Below are 22276 nucleotides of genomic sequence, written 5' to 3'. Positions count from 1 at the left end.
CAGGAGCCAGGGACCCTTTATACTGTGTGGGAAGGTGCAGGAAATTTCTGGGGATGGAGCTATTAAACACTGGTAAATGTACAGTACAACTTGTCTGTAGTACATTTCTGTATAAGTTCATATATAAGGCGCACCTTAAAGGATTTTTGGTGCGCCTTATAGGCCAAAAAATACCTTATTAAAAAACCTAAAAATTCAAAGCACATCCCTTTCCCTAGAACTGAAATAAATATAAGTAAACATTAAAAATCACAAAGATGTTAGATATCGCTGCGTCCCAAAATGTCCAATTTATCAAAATATAACTGTTATTCCCGACGTTTAACAGAAAATAGCACCCAAAGTCTATAATGCCACTTTTGCCATTTTAAATAAAATAATAAAAAGTGATCAAAAGGTAGAACAGTCCTAAAAAGTCACGGAAAATAACACTACCCACAGCTTTGTACACTGAAGTATGAAAAAGTTAATATCGTCAGAAGATTGGAAATGATCACTCTGACCCAAAGAATGAAGTAGACATGTCATTTGCGGCGCACCGTGAGCCATAAAATCCAAGCCTACAAGAATAGGGGTTAAAACTCTGTTTTCACCAAAAACTAGGCCATAAAAAAGCCAAAGAACAGCAGATGCAGAATAAAGGAGCATAGGGATCATGTAATACTGCTGTTATACTGTTTATATTGCTGAATCCTGCTGGTATATTTCCTTTAAAGAGGTTTAAAGAGGTATTTGCAACTTCATTTTAAATCCTGACCGACACGCCTCTGCTATTATGGAATCACATTCACACAATTTATTCCGGATTATCATAAAAATTTTAAATGTGTGTAAAATATGGTAATTCTGAAAATACATAGTTATCTGGTTTCTAGCACTGGAAAGTTTTTAACTTACTACATTAAAAAAGTTGATAATCTGCAGCTCTGTATTCAGCTCATCCGGTGCCAAGTAATACCCATAAAATCAATACCTATTGTCTATTTCACAAAGCAAAGTCATTTCACAAAACTTCAAGCTGCGGTCTTTAATATGTTCCATGCCGAGAAAATAAGTATTTCTTTATATGAAGATTTAAACTCTGCTACTTCCCAACCAATGGAGATTTCTCCGACTGGTTTTCAATTCTTACCTTCACTTTAAGCACGGATGCAAACATCCTGGCATCCTCGGACACTCCTCCCAGGTAAAGCTTTTTCGAAAACACTGGGGCGTGATCATTTTCATCCTGTACTTCAATGTACACTATCGCTGTATTACCTACAGGGGACAATAAATGAAATATTACAATGAAAAATTATGAACTTGCCTTTTTAGAAAGATGGCTAAAACCTGTTTTGATGTACAGGACAAGAATTCTCCAACTCTATTACACATGATGTGATAATTATTGACAGGTCACTTTGCCCTGTAGCTTTTGTTTGTTTTATCTCCGTTTTTTACCTTTCAGGTTTTGCAATGTAGCTATATTTCAATGCATCAGGAGACCACTGACAATCGGCTTTTAAATCCTGTAATTATCAACAGTCTGTCAACTAGAACACGGAGGGGCTCCTGTACCGCCCCCAAAGCCCTTCCAACTTATTAGCATAATTTTTACAAGTGGATTTTAGAAGGAAGGAGGCCATAGATAACAAATATAAGAGGATTATCACAGTCATGGTGCCTGTATCTATGCGTGAATGCCCCTGGTTTATCATGCTTGGTTTTGATGGTAGATATTCTTTAAGACTTCTAAAATAGGCCATGGGTTATGAGCCACCAACAACATAAAGTTCTGAAATGCTGCCCTGATTTATTGCATATCTAAACAGTATGGTGGCACACCAATGCATCCCAGGCTGTACATCTCCTGACATATCCACAATATTCTTATTAACTCACAACCCAATAGTCCGATTTAACATTTGAAGCTTAGGCAAGTCGGTGTTCTTTGTGTGGGAGTGTTTGTTTAACGTTTAAAGTTGCTGGATTTGCATTCTTAAGAATTTATTATGTGTGTGACCCTAAGCAATCTGCTCTCTGCCGCAATAAGCCGACATGACATGGTAATCGGATTCCATTTGAATTCTGATCAGCATAAAGCAAACACAGAAAACACAGATGAAATATTAGTCGCCTGTGTATTTCAATAAGACATATATGCCAAGAGGAATTAAATAGCAGTTTTGTAAAGGGGATGAACTTTCAGCTTCATTCAATAACTTGCTAAACAATATTAACCCACGTGCATGTGTGTGAGAATTCTGTAGATGGTAAATCTAAAATTCAAAAATCTTAATAACATAGATATTAGATAAATGTCATATAAGAGTGGGGGTGGTGGGAATTAACACATTGGCGTTGTCTATACATTAGACTTTCTAAAGTTAACCTTAAGTAAGCACTTTATAAGGCTGGAAGCTATGTGCTTGTTTAGTGGACAGACATTATTCCCTTAACCCCTTACGGACATGTGACGTAATACTACATCACATGCCGGGTGCATGGAGAGGGCTCACGGGCTGAGCCCTTTCCATAGCCGGTAAATCTTTGCATATTACAGCAAAGGCTTACCGGTAACACCCGTGATCGGTGCCAGCACGGCTTTAAAAAAAAATGGCGGATTCTTTCTGAGAATCGTCGCTCCCAGTGACGTCATTGGGGAGCGGCGATCCGTTGCTGCTTCGGGTTAACCCATTCATTAAAATGTGTTATCAGCACATTGTAATGAATGAGGAGTAAAATCCCCATATACTGCCATACTGTAGTATGGCAGCATATGATAGGATCGTACAGACAACCTAGGGTTAAAGTACCCTAGGGAGTCAGGAAAATAGTAAAAAAACTAACTTTTTTACAATTTAAAAAAAAAAATAAAATTCTATAAAAAGTGACCAGAAGCTCGTACAGTCCTAAAAATGATAACATTGTAAACACCATCAAAAGCCGCAAAAAACGACACCTCCCAAAGCTCCGTACACCAAAGTATAAAAAAAGTTATTTGCGCCAGAAGACGGCAAAATCCCCCCAAAAAATTTTGTACAGCAGGTTTTAATTTTTTAAAATGTATGAAAACATTATAAAACCTATGCACATTTGGTATCCCCATAATCGTACCGACCCAAAGAATAAAATAGACATGTCATTTGGGGCGCACAGTGAAATCCGTAAAATCCAAACCCACAAGAATATGGCACAAATTTTGTTTTTTTTTTCCAATTTCACTGCATTTGGAATTTTTTTTTGCCGCTTCCCAGTACATGGCATGGAATATTAAATACCACCAATTGGAAGTGTAATTTGTTACGCAGAAAATAAGCCATAACACAGCTCTGTACATGGAAAAATAAAAAAGTTATAGATTTTTGAAGGTGGGGAGTGAAAAATGAAAATGCAAAAATAAAAAGGGGCTGCGACGTAAAGGGGTTAAAATTCCACAACCAACACAACTGTGAGGGACTTTGCCTCTTACCAGTTTCCACTGACAACCTATATTATTTACCTAAGATACAGTTTGATGGATACTGTCAAGGCTTTTAACACTGCAATGCACAGTAGGGAGGAATAGGGTAGCACAAGAAAGATGACCCCTTTGATCAAATAGTTATTTACTAATCTTAGTGCAAATCAATTGAGGTACCCGCAGATCACAAAAACAGATGTCATTTGTATTGCAAATAGACAGAGAAACCAGTTGGATATGCCCATTGCTGCTGTTCTCATCTCTATGGTTCAAATGAATGAGAACTGGGGGAAAGGACCCCTCTGATTAGCATGGTATTTCTTATCATGTGGATAGGGGAGATCTTGTTATGACTGTACATCCCCTTAAAAGGAACCCTTTTTACTCATCACTTTTCACAAGTCATCACCTTATTATTAATTTAAGGAGCTGTATGAAGCTTGTTGCGGGACCGTTTTTTTTTTATCTCTACTGGCCAGGGGCATTGCTAGGGTGGTAAAAGATCTGGGGCACGGGCCCCAATGCATTTGTATCACACTTTCAGTAATGCCCCCTCCTGTACATAACCCCCTCACACTTGGTTGTGCCAATAACAACTTGACTATACTGAGGGTATATACAGCTACAGAAACCACCAGAGAAATCCCTACTTGTTACATGCAGTGACTGCTGGTGACGCGTCCACTTCACTATTAGGCCCTGCAGCGAGAGGTCTCCACCCTGTAGAGTTCACCACACAGACTTCTTATGTCCTTCATTGTCCCGAAATCTTGGTCCTTTAAAGTTGCGCTCACATGTTTGAGTTGCAAATGCATCGCAATCAGTTTTGAGGTGGTTTTAGGAGTTTTGTTATTTTAACCAGTGAACAACATTTGTGTTGTAACTGCAACGTGCAAAAACACCCTGTCAGTGTTATCCTGCTGCTGCCACTAACTCTTGCTCACAGGTTTGCATTTAAACAAATACGTTAGCATCTGCTGTGTGACTAGGCACTCATCCCCTGGGAGTGGCTGGAAAGGAGCAGTTTCCCATGTGTCCTTTCCAAATATATGTAAACACCCATCCCCAGTGAGGGGAGTTATTCATATATTTAAAAAGGACACATGGAGGAGCAGTTTCCCATGGGTGGGGGTGAAACTGCTCCTTTCCAGCCACTCCCAGGAGACGAGTGTCTAGTCACACAGCAGATGCTAATGAAAGGTACAGTATAATATTTTTTTTTCTGTAAAACCTATTTTTTATACAAAAACTATTTGGCAGTGTATGTACTATGCTCTTCGAGGACTGGGGGAGTGCTAAAAATGGGTCTCCTGGTGACAGGTTCCCTTTAACCATGAATTAGAGAATGTGTTCTATTGTCTTCCTGTGTATATTTAAGAATCTTGTCTTTGTGGGAATACCCCTTTAAGGTCAGTGCTGTTGATTTTGTACCATTACTTTCCCCTGCATAAATAATTTAATAGCAAGGTGTCAGCAAAAGTATTAATATATGAATTATAATTTAAAACTTGTATTTATAAATTGGAGGATATCATAGTATATAAGGCCAGAAAAAGACGCAAGTCCAACCTTTAAGAATTAAATAAATGTTTTATCCCCATAACCTGTGATATTTTTTCTCTCTTGATTTTTTCTCTGTTGATGGTAGAATCACCTGTAGGCGTGGAGGATGCCCCCTTGTCCTGGTCACCGGCCTAGATATAAAAAGATCTTTGGAGAGATCCTTGTACTGTCCGTTCAGGTATTTGTACATTGTAATGAGGTCTCCCCTCAGCTGTCTTTTTTCTAAACTGAATAATCCCAAATTTTGTAATCTGTCATTGTATTCTAGTCCCCCCCATTCCCTGAATAATCCTGGTTGCTCTCCTCTGCACCTGTTCCAGCTCTACTATATCCTTTTTATACACTGGTGCCCAAAACTGTACACAATATTCCATGTGTGGTCTGACCAGGGATTTGTATAAGGGCAAAACTATGTCTTTATGATGAGAATCAATTCCTCTTTTGATACACCCCATGAATTTAATTTGCTTTAACAGCAAACACCTGGCTCTGGTCACTAAAATTTAGTTTATCATCCACCAATACCCCTAAGTCCTCTTCAGCTCCAGTTTTACCAAGTAATTGACTGTTTAAACATGATTATACTTTTTGTTTCCATGGCCCAAGTGCATAACTTTACATTTATCTACATTAAACCTTATCAACCATTCTTCTGCCCACTCCTCAAACCCCTCTGTTTTCTATCACTAAGCCAATTACTTACCCAAATACACAGATTTTCTCCTATTCCCAGCAGTCTCATTTTACATACCAACCTTTTATGCGGCACAGTGTCAAATGCCTTTGAAAAGTCCAGATATACAACATCCACAGTGTCCCCCAGATCCAGTCTGGAATTTACTTCCTCGTAGAAACCAATCAGATTAGTCTGACAGGACCGATCTCTCATAAACTAATGCTAACGATGGGTTATAAGGATATGTACAGTGAGATACTCCAGGATAGCATCTCTAACAAACCCCTCAAATATTTCCCCCACCACAGAAGTTAGACTCACAGGTCTCACAATGCATTTAACAGAGGTGTAGCAAGGAAGGTTATATTCAGCAATTATACCTCAGCAAATGTTATTTACTTAGGAATTATAGACTATTTCCTGGCACTGTGCTTATCACATTGCATGTATTTTTCTCTCCTTCTAAAATGTAACGCATATAGGGGGGGATTTATTAACACACTTGCACCACATATCTGGTGGTTTTGCACCAAAAACACTGTCTAAAATGGCTTGCACCACAGTTATCAAGGTTTTAGACCATTTTTGGCAGTTTTCTGCCTTGTCCGAATAAGGGGCATGACCATTGGGGAAATGGGCGTGGCTTTGAGAGAAAGGGGGAGTTGTTTGTATGAAATAACAACTAACCTTTCCAGTACACCCCGCAGGTCTTCTCTTCCATCCGTCCTGGAGTGGCAGGTCCATGAGATGCACAGCTCTGACGTCAGCCACCGCTGACATCAGAGTGTGTGTCGGCACACACAATACTATTGCAACGGCTGACGTCGCACAGACCGGTCGCTGTCGGACGGATGGAAGAGAAGACCTGCGGGGGGCGCCGGAAAATTGATTTATTTACTTTTTTTTACTCATTTTTTGTGCTTAAAAACTCTGCTTATGCTAGAGTATATACGGTACTTCAATTTTATGATATACAGGCAGTCCCCGGGTTACATATAGGATAGGTTCTGTAGAAAATATAGGTTAAGTTGGAACTGTATATTTTATAATTATAACCCCAGACAAATTTTTTTTGGTCTCTTTGACAATTGGATTTTACAAATTGATAACTGTTATAGCTGTTTATTGTAGCCTAAGGCAAAAGTACAGTAAATTACCAAAATCCAGAGGTCCGTTTGTAACTACGGGTCTTATGTAAGTCGGGTGTTCTTCAGTAGGCGTGTGTATATATATGATATACATATATTACTATATATACATATGTAACTAAAGTGGTACTTTATTCTACGTTCTGAAAATATACATATTTTTTTTTACATATTTACTTTTAAACCAAATAGAAAATAGTGTATTGCATTAATATTTACTAGTTATATTGTATATTAGTTAAATGCTTGGAAACGGTCAGCAAGAGAGTGATAAAACCTTTGCAATATGAGTGGCCGCAATTCTTGTCTGCATTCTAGGCTTTGATTCCCTTTTGGCAGGTCCCTCCCAAATAAATTTTGTAAATAACAGTGGTTATTTCACTGCCGCCCACATTCATGTCTCAAAATATATCTAGAAAATAACACATTGTTAAATATTTAGAAATATTTGCTTTGTGTGTTTAGAATATTTTTGTCAATTAATCTGATTTTATTCCTCCTCATGCAATCATGTATTTACTCGCAGAAGATGCTCAATTACAGCCACTTCAGTGATTATAGAAAACCAAACTGCAGAATTAGACAATGATCAAGTTCTTTCCCCCTAGAGACATCCATCAATTTGCTCTTCTTATCTACCCTCATTAGTGTGTTAGTTTAATGCGTGTGTGTCTTTTTTAAATTTAAAACCCATGGGCAGTGCTATTCTTCAACTCTACCAGTTGGTTTCCTTTGTTGTGTTCTCAGCATGTATAATACTTTTAGACACACAAAAATATATGCAAATGTGGTTTTCTTAGAATTCGTGTAAGTTAAATCAGTAATTATATTATCCCGTAACTTAAAGGGAATCAACCAGTTAAAAAAAAAATACTCACCCCTGTTCCTCTTCATCTTGATCCAGGCCCTGTCTTTTACCAAGCTTGACACTCCGGGATCACCTAGAAAAGAAATATAAAACTAGCAGCTCGGGGGGCCGGGACAAGATGCCCGGTGTTCACAGCTGCACTCCACCTGCACTCCACCTGCACTCCACCTGCACTCCACCTGCACGCCGGGCTGCAAATGATAAGTTTCTTTGCTAGGTGATCCCGGCGTGTCAAGCTTAGTAAAACCTGAATCAAGCTGTAGTGCTAACCACTGAGCCTCCATGCTGCCCTGTTTTCTTAGGATCAGTAAATGAAGCACCCAGATCTTTACTGAACGTGGTATACAGGGTGGGATGCCTATCTTGCATTAATCAAGCCATAATAATATTGATTTTGTTTCATAAAAACATACCTTTAATTAGTTGGCTCATTGTAGTGAAATTTTTCACTTTCTGCCATGTTTAGCCATTCAGAAATCAATACCGGCAGTCCCCTACTTAAGAACACCCGACTTACATACGACCCCTAGTTATAAACGGACCCCTGGATGTTGGTAGTTTAATGTTATAACAAGTGTCTGTAATGAAGCTTTATTGTTAATCCTGGATCTTATGACAATCCAAAACATTTTGCTGGGGCTACAATTGTAAAATATACAGTTGTGACTTGCATACAAATTCAACAAGAACAAGCCTACAGAATCTATCTTGTACGCAACCCCCTGTATATGCATCCAGCATCTTTATTGAGACCACTACTCCACTTCTGGAGCTGCTATGCTTCTCATATATTTGGATTGTTGGTTAATATGATGTTCACTCCATTTTTCACCACATCATCAAGGCTACATCAGCCATGAGGTGAGTTGAATCTCTTGCCTCAGGCAGCACCACCTGCAGCAAGATGGGGAGCAGCATCAGGGGCGCAGGGCCTGACACTCAAAAATAATGTTTCTTCACCACCAATAAAAGTATAAATACACACAGTGCTGTAGACAAACAATGTTAATTTGACAAAATGCAAAATAGTCAATGACACTATCAAATAAATTGATATACTGTTGGTAGGGAGCTGCTTGGTGATTCCAGAAGTTTTGGTACTTTACGTGCCCAAGACATACAGACATGGGCATTGGGTCAACTGTGGCAATGTTGTACTATCTGGGCAAGGCAACAGTGTGGAGAAGGAATTCAGCAGAGGAAGAACAAGGATTGCAGCTATTACTTCTGGAGATTATGGAGGCAATAAAGAAGTAACACTGAAGATGTGCTATATGCCTACCAGGTGTTTGTGTTAGTTGGAAATGTGGCTACTTTTTACGGAATGCTTTTACTGGAAAGGGATTGTCCAAAGCAGGTTAGAATCCCTTGTCACCATAGCTTAGTTTCTTTGCAGGTTTATCCTTTATTGCTTGTGTTCTACCTGTGTATCTCTGCCAGGCTTCCCCCATGACCAGATTGTGAAATTACAAAAAAAGAAACAATCCAGTGTCTGGTTTCGTTGACGATTTATTTTAGCATTGCGTAATTTCAGAGTGTTCATTCAATGTCACCTACCTCTGGAGTGGATGATCATTACATTGTCTTTGAACTCTGCAGTCCTACATTATTTCATTGCTATTTAACTCTTCATTATTGCATCAATTCTGTCCCACCAAACAGCAGAGTGGCAAGTTATCTTATTGAGTTACACTAATTTTAGCTTAGCATGTAATTTCTCTCTGTTAATGATAATGATTCACACTTGTCCAACAAAGCCTGTGCACTTGAACAACTTGGAACAAATCAATTTTACCTTGTGCATTACTGGCAAGCACTTTTCAGCATTATTACAGCTCTGTGCAATGAAATGACATGCTGTTCTGGAGATATAGATTTAAACCAACTTTGAAAGCGCACAGCTAAACTTCATCTGCAGTGCCAGCCTCAGATGAAAGCTGAAAAGTCCATCATTATTATACAAAATTCACATTAAAGATCATTTAATATCATATAATGTTCTGTCTGGGCCATTGATTCATTTGTTGATATACACAAAGAATTAAAGGCGCAGTCCATCATGATCTACTTAAAGGGAACCTGTCAGGTCGATTTGGGAAACTAATCCAACTACAGGTACTTATGGACCTGTGGATTAGTGTCCAAAATTGCCCTCTACGAGCTTTGTCCTTGTGCACAATTACAATAAAAACAAAAAAACCAATGACTCTGATTCTCCGTGCCAGTGCCTCCTCTCCTGAAGCATAACACTGCAGCTTAATTGCACAATTGCTGCACCAACAGTACTTGCATACTGAAGCCAGGACTTTCTTACTTTCATATATTTTTTTTTTTTGTGATACTATACCGCCAGTCCATTAAGCCCTCTGGGTAGATACTATTGGGACTAAAAAGTTGCACACCACAAAAAGTAGCAAAAGTGAGACTAAACAGGGAAAAACATAAGACACATTGCAATAATTAACTAGGCCAACTTCAGGAAACTTAAGGTGGCAGCCGAAAAACTACATGCGCCCCATTGTGTTGAAGTTCGGCACTAGAGCTACTGTACACGTGCACAGCTCCAAAGAAGCCAACGGCATGACTGGAGCTTGTGCACATGTGTGAGCCAAAGAGGAGCCAAGCGCAGGCAACACATCTGAGGCTACTGGGATATGGAATAGCCTTAGCACTTGCGGGTCTACTCCACAAGCCAGAAGCCTTTAAAGAGGACCTGTCAACCTGAAAAAGCCCCCCACCAAATTTGCCTGCCCCTAACCCTCTCCCTAGCCCCTTTCTCCCCAGCCAGTTTTTTTTTTAATTTATGCTTGGAAAGGTGGTTTAAACAAATCCGACACTCCACCAGAATGCCCCGGTCAGCGGGGACCTGTGAGAGAGGCCGGCAGCCTCGCATATAAAACTGGCTGGGGAGAAAGGGGCTAGTGAGATGGTTATGGGGGGCCACATTTGTTGGGGGGCTTTTTCGGGGTGACAGGTCCTCTTTAAAGTCCATTTGAATATATCTAAGATAATGTTTTTATTTAAATTGGCTAGTTTCATGGAATAACAAAAAACACTGTGGGGACGAAGCAAGCAGGAGGAAACTACAAATGAATCTACATGTGTGTACTGAAGGCTGAATACCAGTCTCTTAACTTTTTGTTAAAAAGCACAATTTATATTTAGGGCTCAAATATTGTCGGTGTTTTACAGTCCATTTTACATGGAGGAAGAAGTCCTAACATACTGTCCGATAAGTATTATAACTTGCCTCACGTTATCAGATTCAAGACTGTTAGTGAGGATTAACATTTGTACCTAAGATAAGAAAAGCTTGCATACAATTTTGTGCCAAAATAGTGGATCTAGTTATCTCTCAACCCTAAAGAACTAACATGAGTGTGCCTGTGTTCTTATCTACTTATGTGAAGTTGGCAACATGAATTTCCTAGGAGCAGAGCACTGTCCATTCTCTTTGCCTGTTAGGAAACTGTGATAACCAGCAGCTTCAACCCCCTAACAAATATTATAAAGAAAAAGACAGGTCACCGCCATTTATATAACAGAAACCACATTACATGGCTTGGTATATCTGTCCGTTGTCACATGCTGCATATAAATGCATTTTCTTCACATATAATATACATATATCGTTTGTAGTATATTATTGGATTTAAGACTCACAATAAGAATAATTTTCACTGCATAACTGGACATAATGCAAAAAATTGAGCAGCAGGGATCACTTTTGAGATGGCCATACACATTAAGGGTAATATCGGCCAAACTTTTTTTGTGAATGTTGGTGTCCCTGCATTCCCTAGAATGGAAAAGAAGGGTTGAACATGTGAAGGAACAAGAAATCGCTTTTGGTAAAATAATCAGACAGGGGACATCCTCTACACCCAGTGGAGAGGTGGTTCTACCATCACCATAGACAGGGGGCATCTTCTACACCTAGAGGAGAGGCAGTTCTACCATCACCATATACAGGGGGCATCCTCTACACCTAGAGGAGAGGTGGTTCTACCATCACCATAGACAGGGGGCATCTTCTACACCTAGAGGAGAGGCAGTTCTACCATCACCATATACAGGGGGCATCCTCTACACCTAGAGGAGAGGGGGTTCTACCATCACCATATACAGGGGGAATCCTCTACACCTAGAGGAGAGGAGGTTCTACCATCACCATAGACATGGGGCATCCTCTACACCTAGAGGAGAGGTGGTTCTACCATCGCCATAGACAGGAGGCATCCTCTACACCTAAAGGAGAGGTGGTTCTACCATCACCATAGACAGGGGGCATCCTCTACACCTAGAGGAGTGGTGGTTCTACCATCACCAAAGACAGGGATTCTTTACTGCAAGAGCAGTAAGATTATGGAACTCTGCCACTGAGCTTGTGATGGCTGAAAATTTGTACATGTTCAAGAGGGACTTGGATGCCTTTGCTGAGGGTTGGGATAATTTTTTATTTGTTAACGTTATTCTGAATAGACTGTTATTCTATATACTATTGACCTATCTATGGGATAATTGACATTAGTCTTCTCTTGTGTTTTATTCCCCTTCATTTGGATCTACACTATAGAATTATAGGTTGGAGCTATATCTTTTTTTATCATTAAATATTATGAGATTATCTTTTGCTTTAAGGAAATCTATAAAATATCAGACCATTACCACAGTCACAGTGCCTAGGTCTATAAGTAAAGTGTCCCTGGTTTATCACGCTTGATTTTTATTTCCTTTAAATGTAATCTTTGAGGGTGCAACATGGTCTGTGGCACTTTTAAGGCTGAATTCACATGTGGCAGATAATTAGGGCTAGTCTTTTCCTTTACCCAGCGACATTCACAGCCAAAATTATTTATATAGAATGTTGGTCTATATACAATATGCTCTAGTAGCATATTGTTCCATGCCATGACACACAAATAGAGTATCAAAGGTAAAGAAGTTGATTGGCACTCAGAGGCTCCGTTTAAAAAAATATGTTGTCCAGCTTTATTCATCCAGATGTATAAAGCTGGACAACATATTTTTTAAACTGAGCCTGGGAGTGCCAATCAACTTCTTTACCTTTTGCTGTCTATCTACGAGAGTGAAAGACCCTTTCCTGGATTGAGCACCTGGTGGTGAGCGCACCTGGCTTTCCCTTGTCCTCCAATTACACAAATATAGTAGCACACTTCATGTTAGAGCTGCAAATTTGTGTCTTTTGAAGCATATTAATGGCATTCTATACATAAAAACTTAACAAATTGAAGGACCATTTTTACTTTGCATTGAAAAGCCTAAGAAGATTAATACTTTGAAGCTTAGACTTTAGCTGTAAAAAAAAAATATTTATTCATTTTTTTTTCTTCATTTAATATGATTACATGAACCAAGAACAAAAACTAATCGCCTTAAATATTTGAAACGTCCTTCAGGTACAGAGCTGAAAAAAAAATCCAGTGTAGAAATAGGAAATACTTAATGCAGACCGCTGTGCTAATCTGTTTCTAAATAAACGGTCACTGTTGTGGTTAATTACCTTTCACTAAACATCACCCTAATCTGTCTCCACAGATCAGTTCAAAGAATTTTTCATGTAGAAAATATGAAGTCATTTCCAATACTTGGAACAGCAGAGGTCTGCTGCCGCTAATAGTCTTGGATCCCAGATGCATTAAGAAACTTTTATTTAACTTTTCATATTGGAGCTTGTTTAAGTGAATTATTTATTGTTCGCGTCTTCTCTACTTCATCACCAGAAGGTTAACCCCCACGTCATTACCGGACCTTGGGCCTAGCGAACTGAAAAATGACTGACAACTTTTGCTTTATTTTCTTCTTTTATAAGTAACATAATCCAAAATACTGAATTTACAGTTGTTTAGTTCCACCAGAGATGACTCTGATTGGACCCTGGGGGCTTTCTTGTAATCGCTGTCTAAAGATTGAAAAATCTCTTTGATTCCTAGGAGAACAAGAATGCGATCCTGTATCTTGCTGTATTAGTGGGCCAGTAACTGAACAAACCTTCTTTGCGTATCACTATTGGTCTGTAGGAGCTACCTAAGCTTTTCTCTGAGATTTGTGAACAGAGATTGACTAGTTTATGGCTTGAAATCATGGGCAGGGCTGCCGCTAGGAAGTTTGGGACCACTGATTTTGTGGACCCCCCCAAACAGTGATAATCCAGCCCTGTGTGCACAGTAAGTTCCCTGCACCTGGGAAGGGTGGAGGGTTTTCTGTGATTTGGGGCCCCCTGAACACAGTCACAATAAACCTCACAATAAAGGCATAAAATAACGTGTTTGGTAGACATCTCCTAGTAAAGTGATGTCTGGGCTGGGGGAGCAAGAGAAGGAGAACCTCATAATTCAGGAGAACAGAGGCCTCATTAATCACTTTAAGGTGGCCAACATGAAGGGAACTTTTGGCATCTTATGGGTTCTTTTTGGTAGCCCCAAAGAATGAGCTGACCATGACGCATCAGTGATATCTGAAGCTACATTTGTAGCTGGTTGTTTAAGATTTGGAGACTCCCCTAGTTATTAAACATCTTTTCGTAATAAAATATTCTATGATATACTAAAAACCTTGGGATACTCGGTGGACTTTGGTCTTCTTTTTAGAAGTTCACATGTTGTAGCCAAAACCTAATGCTATATAATTTGAGAAGTAGTACGGCGTGCTTTTAAAGGTTACCTCCAACTGATTCTCACAACATTTTATTTCCGTTCTGTTAATGCAAGCCACCAGCAAAAATTATTTGTACTGATTATTAACCTCAGGGGTGAAAGCCTATAATCACAAAAAATACCCAGAGTGCAAAATTAAGTCTTGCATTCTCCCTAGAAGATTGCATCCAATATGCCAGCATTCATTCATGTTTACGTTTGACTCTTGTTGTACAGAGTAAAGATTCATCTTAAACCTTGTACAGTGAAATAATAGTGCACCTCCGTAAACTGTAAACTATTTTGTCAAATGCTGGTTGCTGAATATCCTTCTTTGTAGATCTTTTATCATTCAGCCTAATAATATTAGAAACATGGAGGAGGTTAAGCAACAAAGTTGTCCCTTGACACACGATCTGTCAACTCATGTCAACTGTGCAGTCCATTGACAGAGCTTCAACCCGATAGTGTGTAGAATAATGAGGTGAACTGACAGATATACTGCTGTCTGTTTTACAAGTAAAAACTTGTCTTCACTTGCCGATGGAGCTTGTTACAGGTCCCAAGTCACCTTAAACGTGGGTCAACACTGAAATAATTTTTTATATTTATTTAACAGCTTTCTCCAATCTGTCCTTATGCTTTACTTATTAGACACTCAAATGACTGGATGTTCAAGTCCCTGTGTGGGTCTTTTTATAACGCTTTAAATATTCCAGGGTTTGCCAGGTCACAAAACTATTGACATTTGACTCAAGGGAGGGGGGTCTATCTCTGTTCTGGTTTTCAGCCATTTCATTTGCTGTTACCACTGGCCTCTGTTTGCATACATATGCTGGTGGTGTTCGAGTCCCCACGTCAGTTGGCCACATCTCTCGATGTTGCATCACTGCTGGCTTCTGTACTTCAAGATAAGTATGGATCTGGGATGATTAATGTTATGTCTAAAGTTTTTTGTTCCGCTGAGACATGGGTGCCAGATGTGGCTCTTTTGATGGCCTATCCAGAGGCGGACTGACCATATGACCCACAGGGAAAAATCCCAGTGGGCCGATAAAACCGGGGCTAATGAGGGCAGTCAAACCATATAAAAACATGTACTCACCTTTCCGTCGCTCCCCCGCAGCGCAGCTAATACAGTCCAGTTGGCAGTAACAGCTCCGTGCGCTGCTGGCGTTGCATAGACTATGACGTCGGCAACCAGCTGGCAGCACACGGAGCTGTCACTGCTGCCCGGACTGTTTCAGCGGAGCTGCGGGGTAGCATCAGAAAGGTGAGTACATCATTGTTTATCATTTTAAAGTGCTGGACAGGTGACTGGTCAGCTGTATACGGGGGGGGGGGGGGGCAGGCTGGCTGGCTGGTTGTCTACGGGGAGTGTCTGGCGATATATAGGGGGTGCTGCTTGTATACTTGGGGGGGCACTGGCTGGCTAACAGTGTCTTGAAGAGGCTTCTCCATTCTCCCCGCTGAGAGCATAAGCACTTATGGCTAGAATAGAACTGGATCCACACCTATTGAATATTCATTATCTACATTCTTTTGTAGAGAGAGGCCATTCTCTTACTTTTTTATGTCCAGTTTATAGCCACAATAGGGGGAATTTGCACACCGTACGATACAGCTATATCCATCTTGTATGGATTATGATACAGTACTTGTGGCTATTAAGAAACCCCTATAACTATTAATGAAAGCCCATCCATAATCTATTGATGGTTATAGCTTGTGTTATCTCTGAAGAAATAAATATTAATAGTAATAATTTCGACTTTTCCTTCACTAAAAACCCTAGTGGTATAAGTGGAGAAAATTCTATACATGCATTAGGAATATTTTACAGTGTCTGAATGACTAATATTCCCAGTAAATATTCATACGAAGATAAAACTGCATGGAGAAAAGTTACAGCAGCTGCTATAAAGCAAAAAAAAATATCCTTTGCATAGCAAATTGTTCTTTATACGTGCTAGCCCAAGCAAGCAAATTAAAATGGAATACCAGCGTACCACTCAATTATTTTTGCCCATTAACTTGACTTAATTGAAATGGGGTAAGCAGAATTTTCATAATATACATCATCATAGCCTTAATCATGGAAACTTACTAGTTCCCACATTACTTATTTGATCTACATAAATTAAAGCTAAATGTGATTTCCTTTCCAATCCGGTTTTAGATAGTAAGGGATAAAATAAGGAAATAATTTGATGACTCTTTTGGCATAATTCATAACTTTTTTTATTACCTTTGGGATCCATTTTTTTTTTTTTTGTAATATTTTTTTTTTCTTGTAGTGGTACCCAAGTTAGGTTGGTTGAAGGCAATTGCAAAACTTTATAAATAAAGGTGCAGAAAGAAGAATTTGCCACACGTTCATCTCTTAAGATGGCGAGTCTGCTGGCAAGCTGCCAACTAGTTTTATACAATTGATTTTCTAAAGATATGAATTTTTATAATAGATACTGAGTGGGAAACAGTGAGAAGACTTCTGTGGGAACCTGATGACATGTTTCTTCTAAGGACCAGTTATCACCTGCGTCGGAGGTTTACCTTAAAATCTTCCATTATAATAATAATTCTTTATATGGCGCCTACAGATTACACAGCGCTGCACAAAGCATGTCAAATTGCTCCCTGTTCCCACGGGGCTCACAACCTAACAGTATGTTTTGGAGTGTGGGAGGAAACCGGAGTACCCAGAGAAAACCCACACAAACAAGGAAAAAACATACAAACTCTTTGCAGATGTTGACCTGGGTGGGATTTGAACTCAGGCCCCAGCGCTGCAAGGCAGAAGTGCTATCCACTCAGCCACTGTGCCGCCCATATGTAAGTGAAAGGTTGAGATCTTTAGTGCTCTGCTATTCCCATAAAACTAAATATAGTGCTGATCACGCACAGTACTGATCTGCCAAACTCGCACAAAAGACTCTGGAACAATAAGTCAATGGCCCACATATATGAATGTGCTTGTGCCAGTTTTCGGTCTAATTGTGCACTAAAAAGAACATTTTTAAAGCTTGCACATGTAGCTGCACTTTGCCCGACACTTAGTGCACTTAAAGGGTCGTGCTAGTGACTACAGTCTGCAAAAAATGTATTACTGAGACTTAAAAGAATTGTATAATGTAAGTGCACCAAAAAGAAAAAGGTGCACAATTCCCATAGCAGTGTCGATTGGGGCCGATAATTAAACACCATGCGGTATTATTGAACTATCTGGTGCACCCTTCACATCAGTGATGTATACTGCAGTTTGCATAATGTTTTATAAATCTAGGCCAATGTGTTTTAATGCATTAGAAGAAAGAATTGAACTGGTGCTAGAAATCTGCCTATACTTTTCCTATTGGACTACCCTGCTATTCAAGCTGGTTTACTTCTGTGCATGGTGGAGGCCACAGCCTGGAGAGGGGTGAGCTGTATCGGCTTATTGTTTCTTATCCCTATAAATCATTGAAATAACCCCACGGGATAGCACCTAACTTGCTTATCAGTGGGGTTCTCAGTGATGAGACCTCCACAAATCACAAAACGAGGGGTCTGACGGAGGTGATGGGACCCCTCATCCCTCCGTCAGACTAATGAAGCAGATGGCCGCTCATGACAGTTCTATATGTACTCCATTAATCACTGCGTTCGGAGATCTCTGTCAGCTCCATAGAGATTAATGGAGCAGAACGGTCATGCACGGCCGTCTGCTCCATTAGTCTGATGGAGTGACCTATGGGGTCCCATCACCTCCATCGGACCCCTCGTTTTGTGATCTGTGGGGGTCTCATCACCGACACCCACTGATCAGCAAGTTAGGCCCTATCCTGTGGTCCTAACTTTTGTTCATGGAAAAACCCCTTTAATTATATCCAATCCAAATCTCAATGATGTCCTTGTAACACATTGACAACTAATTTGGTCCTTAGTAGATAATAACTTACCTTGTTTTGCTAGTTAAATGGGATTTAACTAGAGATGAGCGAACATGCTCGTCCGAGCTTGATGCTCGGTCGAGCATTAGGGTACTCGAAACTGCTCGTTACTCGGACGAATACTTCGCCCGCTCGAGAAAATGGCAGCTCCCGCCGTTTTGCTTTTTGGCGGCCAGAAACAGAGCCAATCACAAGCCAGGAGACTCTGTACTCCACCCAGCATGACGTGGTACCCTTACACGTCGATAGCAGTGGTTGGCTGGCCAGATCAGGTGACCCTGGGATAGACTAGCCGCTGGCCGCGCTGCTCGGATCATTCTGTCTCTGGATGCCGCTAGGGAGAGAGCTGCTGCTGGTCAGGGAAAGCGTTAGGGTGTTCTATTAGCTTACTGTTAGGCAGGAGTGATTCTCAAAGAACCCAACAGCCCTTCTTAGGGCTACAATAACGTTCTACTTTTTTTATTTTAATTTGCATCTATTACCATTTTGTGAGGAATTAGCAGGGGGACTTGCTACCGTTGTGTTTAGCTCTTAGTGGCACACATATCCATAGCAAAGGCCGAAGTGGGAAAATTCAGTAGGGGTTGGATTTCTATTAGGCACTAACTCAGTGTCATCTCATCTGGCATAGTAGTGTGCTTCCTTTGATACTTGGCTAGAAAATAGCCATAGGAGAATACAAACAGCTTCTTGAAGCCTACAGTAGCGTTCTATATATTTGATTTCTGGTTGATCTGCTGGTGGCTGTAGTTTCTGCAGTGCATGTACTTGCCAATTCTGAGCAATTTGTAGTGAGACTTGCGACCGCTGTGTTCTGCGCTTAGTGGCGCACATATCCATAGCAAAGGCCGAAGTGGGAAAATTCAGTAGGGGTTGGATTTCTATTAGGCAATAACTCAGTGTCATCTCATCTGGCATAGTAGTGTGCTTCCTTTGATACTTGGCTAGAAAATAGCCATAGGAGAATACAAACAGCTTCTTGAAGCCTACAGTAGCGTTCTATATATTTGATTTCTGGTTGATCTGCTGGTGGCTGTAGTTTCTGCAGTGCATGTACTTGCCAATTCTGAGCAATTTGTAGTGAGACTTGCGACCGCTGTGTTCTGCGCTTAGTGGCGCACATATCCATAGCAAAGGCCGAAGTGGGAAAATTCAGTAGGGGTTGGATTTCTATTAGGCAATAACTCAGTGTCATCTCATCTGGCATAGTAGTGTGCTTCCTTTGATACTTGGCTAGAAAATAGCCATAGGAGAATACAAACAGCTTCTTGAAGCCTACAGTAGCGTTCTATATATTTGATTTCTGGTTGATCTGCTGGTGGCTGTAGTTTCTGCAGTGCATGTACTTGCCAATTCTGAGCAATTTGTAGTGAGACTTGCGACCGCTGTGTTCTGCGCTTAGTGGCGCACATATCCATAGCAAAGGCCGAAGTGGGAAAATTCAGTAGGGGTTGGATTTCTATTAGGCAATAACTCAGTGTCATCTCATCTGGCATAGTAGTGTGCTTCCTTTGATACTTGGCTAGAAAATAGCCATAGGAGAATACAAACAGCTTCTTGAAGCCTACAGTAGCGTTCTATATATTTGATTTCTGGTTGATCTGCTGGTGGCTGTAGTTTCTGCAGTGCATGTACTTGCCAATTCTGAGCAATTTGTAGTGAGACTTGCGACCGCTGTGTTCTGCGCTTAGTGGCGCACATATCCATAGCAAAGGCCGAAGTGGGAAAATTCAGTAGGGGTTGGATTTCTATTAGGCAATAACTCAGTGTCATCTCATCTGGCATAGTAGTGTGCTTCCTTTGATACTTGGCTAGAAAATAGCCATAGGAGAATACAAACAGCTTCTTGAAGCCTACAGTAGCGTTCTATATATTTGATTTCTGGTTGATCTGCTGGTGGCTGTAGTTTCTGCAGTGCATGTACTTGCCAATTCTGAGCAATTTGTAGTGAGACTTGCGACCGCTGTGTTCTGCGCTTAGTGGCGCACATATCCATAGCAAAGGCCGAAGTGGGAAAATTCAGTAGGGGTTGGATTTCTATTAGGCAATAACTCAGTGTCATCTCATCTGGCATAGTAGTGTGCTTCCTTTGATACTTGGCTAGAAAATAGCCATAGGAGAATACAAACAGCTTCTTGAAGCCTACAGTAGCGTTCTATATATTTGATTTCTGGTTGATCTGCTGGTGGCTGTAGTTTCTGCAGTGCATGTACTTGCCAATTCTGAGCAATTTGTAGTGAGACTTGCGACCGCTGTGTTCTGCGCTTAGTGGCGCACATATCCATAGCAAAGGCCGAAGTGGCAAAATTCAGTAGGGGTTGGATTTCTATTAGGCACTAACTCAGTGTCATCTCATCTGGCATAGTAGTGTGCTTCCTTTGATACTTGGCTAGAAAATAGCCATAGCAATAGGATAGGATTGTTTGGTTTTAAAAACTCAAAAAAAAACAAAAAACACAAAAAAAAAAAAAAACACAAAAAAAACCAAAAAGAAGTAAAAAAAAAAAAAAGTTATAACTCTCATTTTAAAAATGTTTAACCCGAGGGCTAGGGGTAGAGGACGAGGGCGGGGACGTGGGCGTCCAACTACTGCAGGGGTCAGAGGCCGTGGTCCTGGGCGGGGTGAGACACCACCTGCTGATGAGGGAGCAGGGGAACGCCGCAGAGCTACACTCCCTAGGTTCATGTCTGAAGTTACTGGGACTCGTGGTAGAGCACTGTTGAGGCCAGAACAGTGCGAACAGGTGATGTCGTGGATTGCTGACAATGCTTCGAGCAATTTGTCCACCACCAGTCAGTCTTCCACGCAGTCCACCCATGTCACCGAAATCCCCACTCCTCCAGCTCCTGCACCTCAGCCTCCTCCCCCCCAGTCTGCCCCCTCCCAGGAAAATTTGCCATTTGAACCGGCATACTCTGAGGAACTGTTTTCTGGACCCTTCCCACAGTCACAAACCACTTGTCCGGTTGCTGCTGAGCAATTTTCCGATGCCCAGGTTTTCCACCAGTCACAGTCTGTGGGTGATGATGACCTTCTTGACGTAGTGGAAGTGTGTAAAGAGGTGTCCGACGATGAGGAGACACGGTTGTCAGACAGTGGGGAAGTTGTTGTCAGGGCAGGAAGTCCGAGGGGGGAGCAGACTGAGGGATCGGAGGATGATGAGGTGACAGACCCAAGCTGGGTTGAGAGGCCGGGTGAACACAGTGCTTCTGAGACGGAGGAGAGTCCTCGACCTGAACAGGTTGGAAGAGGCAGTGGTGGGGCCAGACGGAGAGGCAGGGCCAGAGCTGGTGCATCAGCGCCACTGTCAACTAGTGAAGCTCCCGTGGTGAGGGCTCTTGCGGCGAGGGCTAGATCTTCAGAAGTGTGGAGGTTCTTTAAGGAAACACCGGATGACCGACGGACTGTGGTGTGCAACATTTGCCAAACCAGGCTCAGCAGGGGTTCCACCACTACTAGCTTAACTACCACCAGTATGCGCAGGCATATGAATGCTAAGCACCCCACTCAGTGGCAACAAGCCCGTTCACCTCCGGCCGTGCACACCACTGCTCCTTCCCCTGTGTCAGCTGCTAGTCAGCCCCCTGCCCAGGACCCTGGCACAAAAACCCCATCGTCGCCTCCACGATCCTCCACAGCATCCACCAGCGTTCAGCTCTCCATACCCCAGACGCTGGAGCGGAAACGCAAATATAGTGCAACCCACCCGCACGCCCAAGCCCTTAATGTGCACATCTCCAGATTGCTTAGCCTGGAGATGCTGCCCTATAGGCTAGTAGAGACCGAGGCCTTTCGCAACCTCATGGCGGCGGCCGCCCCTCGGTATTCGGTCCCCAGCCGCCACTACTTTTCCCGATGTGCCGTCCCAGCCCTGCACCAGCACGTGTCAGACAACATCATCCGTGCCCTGACCAACGCCGTTTCTGACAAGGTCCACCTGACCACGGACACGTGGACGAGTGCTGCCGGGCAGGGCCACTATATATCGCT

General features: G+C 41.4%; 1 protein-coding gene across 1 annotated transcript in view; it reads right to left on the bottom strand.

Annotated features, from left to right (window-relative positions):
• Positions 1 to 22276, bottom strand: part of PCDH15 (protocadherin related 15) — a 934666-nt gene that overhangs the window by 118013 nt on the left and 794377 nt on the right. Inside the window, exon 27 of the mRNA XM_072131129.1 lies at positions 1133 to 1260. Within this exon, the coding sequence (XP_071987230.1) occupies positions 1133 to 1260 (128 nt within the window). The remainder of the gene's footprint in view (positions 1 to 1132; positions 1261 to 22276) is intronic.

This window comes from Engystomops pustulosus, chromosome 11 (genome assembly GCF_040894005.1).
Source record: "Engystomops pustulosus chromosome 11, aEngPut4.maternal, whole genome shotgun sequence".
Taxonomy (NCBI): Eukaryota; Metazoa; Chordata; class Amphibia; order Anura; family Leptodactylidae; genus Engystomops; species Engystomops pustulosus.
This window is presented reverse-complemented; position numbering and strand designations above follow the sequence as displayed.